Genomic DNA, 12,196 nt, shown 5'->3' with positions numbered 1-12,196 from the left:
GATGTGGTCTTCCTAGATTTTGCAAAAGCCTTCGATACAGTTCCTCACAGGAGACTGATGATCAAAGTAAAGGAGCTATTTGCACATGGATAAGCAGCTGGTTGGATAGCAGGTTACAGCGAGTAGTGGTCAACGGGAAGTCCTCAACCTGGTCCCCAGTGGTCAGGGGAATACCAGAAGGGTCCGTACTCGGACCACTACTGTTCAACATATTTATCAGTGACCTAGAAATAGGCCTGGAAAGCACAGTGTCAATCTTTGCAGATGATACTTAACTGTGTAAGGTAATTAATTCAGAATTGGATGTGGAGTCCTTGCAAAATGATCTATCTAAACTTGAACTCTGGGCGTCTAAATGGAAAATGAGGTTCAATACAGACAAATGCAAGGTTATGCATTTTGGGGCTAAAAACAAACTTGCATCCTTCATATTAAATGGGGAACGCCTAGAGGAAACAGAGTTTGAAAAAGATTTGGGTGTATTCATTGATAATAGGCTTAATAACCATACACAATGTCAAAATGCAGTAAAGAAGGCAAGTAAGGTGCTAGCGTGCATAAAAAGGGGAATTGAGACAAGGGACTCGGATGTAATCATGCCGCTGTATAAGGCATTGGTACGTCCGCACCTGGAATATTGTGTTCAGTTTTGGGCACCATTGTATAAAAAAGACATCAGTGAACTTGAAAGTATTCAAAGGCGAGCTACTAAATTGATAGAAGGACTGGACTATAAGGAAAGACTAGGCTGAATATGTATATACTAGAAAAGAGGCGCCTAAGAGGAGATATTATTAATGGGTTCACTACGGCTGGCCGGCGGTCGGGCTCCCGGCGACCAGCATCCCGGCGCCGGGAGCCCGACCGCCGGCTTACCGACAGCGTGGCGAGCGCAAATGAGCCCCTTGCGGGCTCGCTGCGCTCGCCACGCTACGGGCACGGTGGCGCGCTACGCGCGCCACACTATTTTATTCTCCCCCTATGGGGGTCATGGACCCCCACGAGGGAAAATAAGTGTCGGTATGCCGGCTGTCGGGCTCCCGGCGCCGGTATACTGAGCGCCGGGAGCCCGACCGCCGGCATACAGAAGACCACCCATTATTAATATCTTCAAATATGTAAAGGGACATCACAAAGAGTTATCAGAGGAATTATTTATTAAAAGAACACAGTTTAGGACACGTGGGCACTCGCTGCGACTGGAGGAGAGAAAGTTCCGAACGCAATGGAGGAAGGGGTTCTTCACTGTTAGGGCAATCAGGATGTGGAATTCCCTTCCAGGGAAGGTGGTAATGATGGACTCTGTAATTGGATTTAAAAAAGGAATGGATAAATTTCTGAATGAAAAAGCTATCCAAGGTTATTCTACTTAAAATATCAACGTGGTTAATCCGGGGGTAACATGAGTTATAGTAGCTAACTAGTCATAAAACATTATTCAGCAAGTATGTAGAATCATCACAACTTAAAACAGGTTGAACACGATGGGCAATTTGCCTCTATTCAACCTCAAATACTATGTTACAATGTATGTTACTCCTTTTTAAGGGAGATATACTATTTGGAGATGATCTGAATAAAATTGTGACCGACTTGGCGTCGGCCAAGACTACGTTTCTCTCAGGTACTAATCCTTCGGTTCCGAAGGCTAAGAGTACTACTTTTTGTTCCTTTTCGCCCTCCAGGTAAAACAAAGGGTCAGGCGTACCCGAGACAGGCTCGCCCTTCCAAGTCCTCTAAGCCCAAACCTAAACGTTCTTGGGCTGCCGTCAGCCTGCTTCCAAACCGGACAAGCCTGCTGCATGACGGGGTGGGCCTCCCCCTGGGGGACCCCAGGGTGGGAGGCCGACTTCTGCAGTTCGCCCAGGTATGGTTAAAGACCACTTCGGACGCCTGGGTGCAGGAAGTGGTCTCTCACGGGTACGCAATCTTTTTTCAAGAGATGTCCCCCTCGCCAGTTTTGCCCAACGGTTATCCCTTCGGATCCGTTAAAAGCACAAACTCTACATTTGGTTGTCCAATCCCTCCCGGATACAGGAGTTATAGTGCCGGTGCCTCTGTCTCAGAGAGGCAGGGGATACTATTTGACGCTGTTTCTAGTTCCGAAGCCAAATGGATCCTCCCGACCTATACTCAACCTCAAATCTTTGAATTAATTTGTGAGGGTGTCCAAATTCCATATGGAAACTCTGCGCTCTATTGTACTGGCTATGGAACCCAAGGACTATATGGTATCCCTGGATATACAGGATGCTTACCTACACATACCTATTGCCATGTCGCATCAGCAATATCTTCGGTTTGCTATTGGCAACCTTCATTATCAGTTCCAAGCCTTGCCTTTCGGACTGACCACGGCTCCTCGTATCTTCACCAAGGTCATGACGGTCATGACGGCCCTTCTCAGCCGTCAGGGTATCAGGATCCTGCCGTATCTGGACGACTTGTTGATTCTGGCGAACTCCCCAGAGGTTCTCCTCCGTCATCTGGAACTGACTGTCCAATTCCTGCAAGCCCACGGGTGGCTCATCAACTGTAATAAATCCTCACTGGTCCCTGCCCAGAGCATGGTACACTTGGAGGCATTACTGGACACACACAACCAACGTTTGTCCTTGTCTCCAGAGAAGGTACTGAAACTTCATGACAGAATCCGATACTTCCTCTCTCACCATAGAGTGTAGATACACTCGGCGATGCAAGTATTAGGCCTCATGGTGTCTGCTTTCGACATGGTAGAGTACGCTCAGTTTCATTCCCGCCCTCTGCAGAGGTTAAGCCTTTCCAAGTGGGACTGCCTGCCTCCCTGGATCAGTTCTCAAATGATCTCCTTGACTCCGGAGGTTCGTCTGTCACTGAGTTGGTGGCTACAGGACCAACAATTGAGCAAGGGTCGTCCATTCTGGATCTCCAACTAAGTCTTCTTAACGACGGATGCCCGTCTGCGTGGTGGGGCGCGGTGTTGGAGCAACACACTCTCCATATTCGGTGGACCAGGGAGGAATCTCTCCTCCCGGTAAACATTCTGGAATTGCGGGCAGTGTTCAATGCATTGACACTGGCCCTGCCTTTCGTACAGAACAGGCCTGTTCAAGTACTATCCGACAACTTCACCACGGTGGCGTACATAAAATATCAAGGTGGCACTAGAAGCCGCATGGCAATGATAGAAGTGTCAAAAATTCTTCGATCGGCGGAACGCCATCTGCCAGCAATATCGGCAGTGTTCATTCCAGGGGTCCTCAACTGGGAAACTGACTTCCTCAGTTGTCAGGACGTACACGCCGGGGAGTGGAGTCTTCATCTGGAGGTCTTCCAACTCCTTGTTGACAAGTGGGGTCTACCAGATGTAGACCTGATGGCGTCTCAACACAATCACAAGGTTCCGGTCTTCGGAGCAAGGACAAGGGATCCTCAAGCAGCATTCGTGGACGCACTGGCAATTCCATGGAATTTTAGGCTGCCATACGTTTTCCCTCCAGTGTCACTCCTGCCCAGGGTACTACGGAAGTTCAGGCAAGAAGGAGGAATACTGCTTCTAGTCAGAGTGGCCCAGACGGCATTGGTTCTCAAACCTGCAGAGTCTCCCGATCGAGCGTCCTCTTCTACTTCTTCAATGCCCAGACCTCATCGTTCAGGGCCCTTGTGTTTACCAGGACCTGGCTTTGACGGCGTGACTCTTGAAGCTTCACTCCTGAGGGCCAAAAAAATATTTTCTGAGGCGGTTATTCAAACTATGTTGAAGGCCCACAAACCGGCTTCTGCACGGATTTATTATAGGGTCTGGAATTCTTACTTCACCTGGTGTGCTGCTAAGAATTTTGCATACAAATTTAGTACTTCAGGACTTTTGGCTTTTTTGCAACAAGGCCTGGATTTAGGACTTCGCCTGCCTCCCTCAAGGTTCACATTTCTGCCTTGTGGGTGTGGTTTCAGAGAAAAATTGTATCTATTCCTGACTTTCATACATTTACTCAGGGCGTACTATGGATTCAGCCTCCCTATGTCCCTCCTGTGGCTCCATGGGATCTGTCTGTCTGTTCTTAATGCCCTTCAAGAGTCTCCGTTTGAACCTCTTGAGTCTGTGGACCTTAAATGCCTTATGCTTAAGGTCATTTTTCTGTTGGCTATTGCCTCTGCTAGGAGGGTGTCATACTTAGGCGCTTTGTCCTGTCGTCCACCCTTTCTGATTTTTCACCGTGACCGGGCAGTTCTTAGAACTCGACCTGGTTATCTACCTAAGGTGGTGTCATCTTTCCACCTTAACCAAGAGATTGTGGTTCCGGCCTTTATCTCTCCTGGTTTGTCCTCCAAAGTGTGGTCTTTGGATGTGGTACGGGCTCTCCGTATATATGTAGAAAGGACTGCCTCTATCAGTAGGTCAGATTCTCTTTTTGTACTTTTTGGTTTCCACAAACGTGGCTGGCCTGCGAATAAGCAGACCTTGGGCAGATTGATTGGAATGGTGATTGCACAAGCTTAAGCGCAGGCTGGACTCCCAGCTCCTGTTGCTATAAAGGCCCATTCTACTCTGTCTGTTGAACCTTCTCGGGCGGCCCGTCGTGGCGCGTCCGCTGAACAATTGTGCAAGGCGGCTACGTGGTCCTCAGTGAACACGTTCATCAGGTTCTATGCCTTTGATACTTCCGCCTCCCAGGATGCTTCCTTTGGACGCCGGGTTCTTGTGCCCGCTACAGTGCGTCCCCTCTCATGAGGAACTGCTTTAGGACATCCTCGATGTTATTCCCTGTGGAATACCAGTGTACCCCGCTGCAGAAAATCTCTTTCTGCGAGGTACACTGGTTTCCATAGGGCGCCCACCCTGACGCATTTAGCTTCTTTGGGTTTGTGTGGCATTTACCGCTGGTACCTTCTCCTGTCGTGAGAATGTGGGTCTATGTGACTAACATCTACCGTCTCTCTTACCTGCCATTGCATTGGACTGGTTAACAAAACTGAGCTCCAGTGCCTGTAGGCGGGGCTATAGAGGAGATGGTGCAGTGCATCCTGGGAACAGTCAAAGCTTTAGCCTGTTGGTGCCTCGGATCACAATCCAACGCTACACCCCGATGTTATTCCTTATGGAAACCAGTGTACCTCGCAGAAAAAGATTTAACAATGGTAAGTCTTACCATAAATCTCCTTTTTACTATTCATCTTCATTACATCACATAGCTACTGGCAGAATCTAGAGCAGTGATGGGGAATCTTTGGCACTCCAGATGTTGTTGAACTACACATCCCAGCATGCCCTGTTATAATTTTAGCATGGCCAAATAGCAAAACTATAGCAGGGCATGCTGGGATGTGTAGTTCAACAGCACCTGGCGTGCCAAATGTTCCCCATCACTGGTCTAGAGTGACAAATTATGTGGCAGCTCACCTTGAAGGTCATATCCCCTACATATACAGACATGGACAAATTTGTTGGTACCCTTTACAAAAAAAGTACCCATATTTTTCTCTAAAATAATTTTAGTGATAAGAGTAATTGGTATCCGTCATTGTTTAATTCATATTTTCCATCTGTGAACAGAGCTAATGTGATTAGAAAAGATTAAAGACGTGTGTGATGCTAATTCAAGAAAGCAATTAGTTTGAATGTCACTATATTCCATATATTATTTTTTCTAAGGGGTACCAACAAATCTGTCCAGGAAAGCCATTATAGAATATCTTTGGAGAATAAGCAATGATGTATCTGTTTTCACTGTTAATTCCCTGATAATTCACTGTTTATTTCACTGCTTTATTCTATGATATAGCAGAGGCATGCAGGTATACATAAGCCAATAGAGCAGATGTACTAAGCCTCAGAGAGAGATGAACTACCAACCAATCAGCCCCTAACTCCAATGTTACAGGCTGTGTTTGAAACGGGATCCGGTCTGAAGATCGACAGTGTCTAGGTCGACAATGTTTAGGTCGACCACTATAGGTCGACAGTCACTAGGTCGACATGGATGGAAGGTCGACAGGGTTTCTAGGTCGACAGGTCTAAAGGTTGACATGAGTTTTTCACATTTTTTTTCTTTTTTTTTCTTTTTTCATACTTAACGATCCACGTGGACTACGATTGGAACGGTAAAGTGTGCCGAGCGAAGCGGTAGCGGAGCGAAGGCACCATGCCCGAAGCATGGCGAGCGAAGCGAGCCATGCGAGGGGACGCGGTGCACTAATTTGGGATCCCGGTCACTCTACGAAGAAAACGACACCAAAAAAAAAAAAAAATCCTCATGTCGACCTAGCACATGTCGACCTAGAAACCCTGTCGACCTTCCATCCATGTCGACCTAGTGACTGTCGACCTATAGTGGTCGACCTAAACATTGTCGACCTAGACACTGTCGATTTGATGAACCACACCCGTTTGAAACATGACAAGCTGATTGGTTGGTACTTTTATCTCTCTGTCTGCTTTATCTCTCTCCAAGGCTTAGTACATCTGCCCCATTAAATAGCTTTAATTTAATCACTTTTCAGGAAAGAAGCATTTTTTCAGTGAGCTGTGAGGGTACCAACAAATTTGTCCAAGTCTGTATGTGAGCTCCCTAAGTTTCTTTGGCTTGAGGGCTGACACAATTTCCCCTTAATTGGTGAGAAAGCCCAACATTATGTAGACTTTGAACACTGGGAGCAGGGTCTGGTTTCTTGATGCGTAAACTCCATTATGGAATAACACCAGGCTGGCAGAGGTGGGGCTGCTTCCCAGCTCACTGGCTTTACCCGCGCAACAGTTAAAACTCTTGTACAAATGTATTCAAGTGAACTAATTAATTAATGTCAACAGTAAATAGTATGAAGCTGCCCTCTTTTAATTCCATATTCTGTAGGGTTTTATAGCCAAGGCATGCCTGACAGATCCAATTACTCAACCACAATACTGACTTCCAGGAGTTCCCCTTTCCTCTCTTGTGATTTCACCCAAAAATGTCCAAATCCTCACTCTCCAACAGGTAACGCTGTGGTTGAGAAGCTGTTCCCACACTTGACTTCTGCAATATATTTAATCCACACCCAGAGGCGTCAAATAGGGTATTTACTAATTACTTGGGCCCAGGCTTCATTAAGGGGCTTGGCGGGTGCCTGGGCCAGCTGTGCAGGGGAACAGGGGAAGAAAGCATGCATAGAAGTTTTCATTTTTTTATTTTGGGCGGGTGGGAGTGGGGAGCATGACCACGCCCCCAGAATTTGACCACACCTCCTCCATCACATTGGCCCGTCATTTCTCTCTTCACCAAAATCACACTCTGTACATTTCCCCGGTTATGGCTAATGCAGGGTTGGGTGTAAATGAGGCGAACATTGCTCAGAAGCAGTGTGCAGGGAACAAATGTGTAGGCTCACCCATATGTAGAGTTGTACGCTTCTCCTGATGTCCCCTCTCCTGGGTTTGTTTGTGTCTGAGTGACTACTAGTCATTCTAATCTCCTGCCCTATACTGTACAATATGCACTTCTATATAGTGACACATTTTCCTGTGCAGACCTGTGTAGCCAACACGCCCTCAATGAACAGTTATAAATACTAATGTACCTCCAAAATATGTCCTTAGCACCAGCTCATTCAGGTCATGACCCTATATAAGTGTGCTATTACAGCTCTGCATGTTTAGTATTCAGAATCTTTCATTTTCTTTTGTAGTACATGGGATGCAAAGCAGGGTCCGGTGAAAGATGCCTATAGCCTAGCTAACAATCCTCAGTACAGGCTTGATGTCCAGTGTCCAAAAGGTGGTGCTGCAGTGTGGATTTTGCTAAGCAGACACATCACAGATAAGGTTTGTGTGACGACCATTTGCTACATTTGTTTAGACAGTAGTGTAATCTAGTGCTGACACGTATAATTCTACTATAGTGTGCACAGTGCACTAACACAGGTGTAAGCAGCTTCAGAGTCTTCAGCTGCACTGTATCATAATCAGTCCTGCTCTATACGCACAGTAATCCTATGGGGTTTGGTTGGATAGGCTGCACTGTATCCCAGCTGTTTCTTAATCAGTTCTGCCCTATACGCACAGCAATCCTCTGAGGTCTGATTGGACAGGCTGCACTGAATCCCAGCTGTTTCTTAATCAGTTCTGCCCTATACACACAGTAATCCTCTGGGGTTTGGTTGGATAGGCTGCACTGTATCCCAGCTGTTTCTTAATCATTTCTGCCCTATGGGGGTAATTCCAAGTTGATCGCAGCATCAAATTTGTTAGCAGTTGGGTAAAAAAATGTGCACTGCAGGGGGGGCAGATATAACATTTGCAGAGAGAGTTAGATTTGGGTGGGTTATTTTGTTTCTGTGCAGGGTAAATACTGGCTGCTTTATTTTTACACTGCAATTTAGATTTCAGTTTGAACACACCCCACCCAAATACGCACAGTAATCCTCTGGGGTTTGGTTGGATAGGCAGCACTGTAAGTTTTATTCTAGCCATTGCGCTGTAATAAAGCTGTTGTGAATCACTATGGGAAGCTTTCAGCATGTGCAAATACTAATCTGCCAGCTCTCAAACTTGGGTAACACTTAATAATAATACTTGTCTATGTACTACATCTGAGATAGGATTGACAAAAGTGAACAGTCCATTTAATATTTGTGTCTTTTTTTTTCTTTTTCTTTTTTTTTTTTTTACTGTGAAAACCAAGTACAGTATAATGCAGGAGTGCAACACAGTGCAGAGTCTGTGTTAGCACTTTTATACCCCTTTTTCTAAATCCCAACTCGGGTCAGATCCCGTTCATACCATAGCTTCCTCTCAGGTTATTCCCGGGTTGGCCCCGTTTACACTGCACCCGTGTGCCATCTTTCTGTTTCGCGGGAGCTTAGAGATGACATCATCTCCAAGCTCCGGTGCTCCAGCTGTCCATAGGCTTGTAACGGGAGGTTGACCCGTTTACACTGCACACTTTACCCAGGTCCTTCCCGCGTCCAATAGGGCACAGTCTGTGAAATATAAAATAAAATAACATCAGATTAGTTAGTACATTATAAAACATTAATCAGAATCAGTATTTTTCAAATATTTTAAATACACTGGAATAAATGTACTCAGATTAAGGGATAATTTGGACAAATGTAATGACATTAGGGTTACTTACTGTAACTGAGCACACTTCAGACGGTACTTGTAAACGCATTCACTTGCGGAGCACATTCTCTTTACTCTGTATGTTATACCTACGGAACAGTCAATGTAAGGCTTTCCAGGAGTACAGTGCTGGATCCTGCAATGCTGAAATATTGGTTTCTTATTTCCACAATACTTTTTTCACCTATATTTATCAAACACAAGAAGAGAAAATCACTTTTTAATTCAAAAAAGAGATTATTTTTTTTTACATTGTTAAATACTTTATCTCACTTCCTTTACAGCAAATTAAATTATTATATCAATACTGAGATAAAGAGCTCATAGGAGTCAGAAAATTATACTATGTAACACATGCTAACGCAATTCACAGTGATGATCCCAGTTCTATAACTTGTGCCAGGGACATAAATATCTCTGAGTGATAATCTAGGAACACCACTGCAACCATGGATAAATCGTTAACCAGAACAAAGGACACTGTATGGACACATACTTGAGAAATCACTAATACATTTACCAAGTCACTAATTATTGCTGACTTTGTACTTTGTCACATGCCAGCTGATAATTTATACAGATACGTTGTGTGTCTATTACTTGTGTGTGTTTGTTGAAACCCCTTATGTTTGTTAATCAACATTTGCATCATCACTTGAAGAGTGATAAAATGGAGAAAGAAAAAAGTGCCAGCCAATAAGGTCCTATCTGCCGTATCACAGGCTGTGTTTGAAAAGTGGCAGTTAATAGCTGGTTGGCTGGTACTATTTCCACTCCCCATTTTATCTCTTTCCAAGCGATGACGCTTCTGGCCCTTAGTCCGTTGCTGATGCATCGTAAAGGAACATTGTCGTGAAAATAATGGGAGCTTTTTGTGTTGTTTTTAATTATCAATGACCTAACAATAACGTATCCTCCAACATGACCCATTCCATTAGGTACAAAATGCTCTGTTCCTGGATTTCCTTGTCAGTGGCAGTTGCGGAGGTGCGGCTGCAGCACAGTCCAAAATTCAAATAGGGGAGCCACACCAACTGCCAATAAGTCCCGGCAGGCAATGTTTGGCAGTTTGGGGTGGCAGTTGGTGTGGCTCCCCTATCTAAATTTTGGACTATGCTGCAGCCCCACCTCAGGAGCCGCCACTGGCAAGGAAGTCCAGGAACAGAGCATTTTGTATGTAATTGAATGGGTTATGTTGGACGGTATGCAATAACCTTTCTAGTAAATGTTGTATGGTTACTGTCTGTATTACTGGTCAGACTGTTTGTGCGCTTGTCTCCTCTCACTCACGTTGCAGAGCTCAGGCTGCCTAAGCTATAGGCAACAATAAAGCAAAATACACTGTAGACAAGAAAATATCATGCATACAAAGTATCCTTTCCCTTCGCCAATTAGTATAAGTTATTAAACAAGGAGTCTATGGGGGTCATTCCGAGTTGATCGCTCGCTAGTAGTTTTTAGCAGCCATGCAAACGCATTGTCGCCGCCCACTGGGGAGAGTATTTTCACTTTGCAGAAGTGCGAACGCCTGTGCAGCCGAGCGCCTGCAAAATCTTTTTGTGCAAAACAAGACCAGCCCTGTAGTTACTCTTCGTGTGCATTGATTCTAACAACGGAGGGACGGCTTTTGACGTCACACACCCACCCAGCGTTCGCCCAGCCACGCCTGCATTTTTCCTGACACGTCTGCGTTTTTCTAAGCACTTCCTGAAACGGTCAGTTGCCACCCAGAAAAGCCCCCTTCATGTCAATCTTCATGCGTTCGGCCGTGCGACTGGGATCTTCGTTAGACTCTGTGCAAACCCACAATGCTCATTGTACCCGTACAATGTGCCTGCGCATTGCGGTGCATACACATGCGCAGAAATGCCGATTTGTAGCCTGATCGCTGCGCTGCGAGCAACGGCAGCTAGCGATCAACTCGGAATGACCCCCTATGTACTAAACCTTGGAGGGAGAGAATGTGGATGGAGATAAAGTATATGGGGCATTTGATATATGGGGCTTAGAGCACTTGTATTTAGATGATGTGTTGGATTAGTTATATTGCCAAAGCCAGTCCTGCTTCCCTGCAGGGCACACCTCTGTGGCGGTCTGAGAATCAGGAGACTACTGACAGGTAGGCACACAATCCTGATAGCCACATTATAAGGTATGCCATGCTCATGTAATAAACGTCACACCCTAAGTGGATTAACAGTCTTGCCCACTACACTAACAAACATGCGTGACTGTCCACCTTCCAGCAATTATATACTAACGTTTAATGAAAAAATTCACCTTAAACCTGAATTGTCCTTCTTTATGGACGAAGGGGCAGATTCAGAGGGGGGTGCTGTTTACATGTTTTCGCTAAACATCAATCTGTGTTGTCGCTGGCAGTGCCCCCAAATGCCGCAGTAGGATTGACATGCTGCCGGCATTTGGGGGCAGTGCCAGGCAGTGTTGCAGAAAACAGGGGTGTTGGTCCCATTTCCTTGGCATGTCAAAGCTAGCGGCTGTGTCCTTGGATGCAGTTTCAGCAGCCCCAGCAGCGTGATTTACCTGGACATCAAACGTAACCTGAGGGCACTCAAATCGATCCGAAGCTGCGTCGGATGCAGCAGCGGATCAGAGAAGCCGACAGGAGGCAGCTATTTACACAAGATGAGTCTTGCGGCAATTACATATTTTCACGAAGATGCAGCAGTGGCGCAATAGCGTCCACCTCTGAATCAACCCCACCTAGACCTATCACAGCACGCACTCAGGTAGCACTGTAGCTACCTCTCGCATAACTACCAGGCTCCTGGCCATCCCTTACATTACACACTATGTCCAATTCCCGTGCACCTGCAAAGTCTGCACTGCACTACACTACATTACAGTGCATCCGAAAAGTATTCACAGCACTTCATTTTTTCCACATTTAGTTTATGTTAAAGCCTTATTTCAAACTGGAATAAATTCATTTTTTCCCTCTAAATTCTACACACAATACCTCATAATGACAACGTGAAAGTGTTTTTGAGATTTGTGCTAATTTATTAAAAATTAAAAACGAAGAAATCACATGTACGTACCGGTAAGTATTCACAGCCTTTGCTCAATACTTTTGTTGATGAACCTTTGGCA

The 12,196-nt window shown here is 45.5% G+C and overlaps 1 protein-coding gene across 2 annotated transcripts in view; it reads left to right on the top strand.

The window, feature by feature from the left end:
• Positions 1 to 12,196, top strand: part of CAPN7 (calpain 7) — a 218,559-nt gene that overhangs the window by 193,756 nt on the left and 12,607 nt on the right. For both annotated transcript variants that reach the window (XM_063922347.1, XM_063922348.1), the window contains one exon: positions 7,645 to 7,780. In XM_063922347.1, the coding sequence (XP_063778417.1) occupies positions 7,645 to 7,780 (136 nt within the window). The remainder of the gene's footprint in view (positions 1 to 7,644; positions 7,781 to 12,196) is intronic.

The sequence above is a fragment of the Pseudophryne corroboree genome, chromosome 5 (assembly GCF_028390025.1).
Source record: "Pseudophryne corroboree isolate aPseCor3 chromosome 5, aPseCor3.hap2, whole genome shotgun sequence".
In the NCBI taxonomy this organism is placed as follows: Eukaryota; Metazoa; Chordata; class Amphibia; order Anura; family Myobatrachidae; genus Pseudophryne; species Pseudophryne corroboree.
This window is presented reverse-complemented; position numbering and strand designations above follow the sequence as displayed.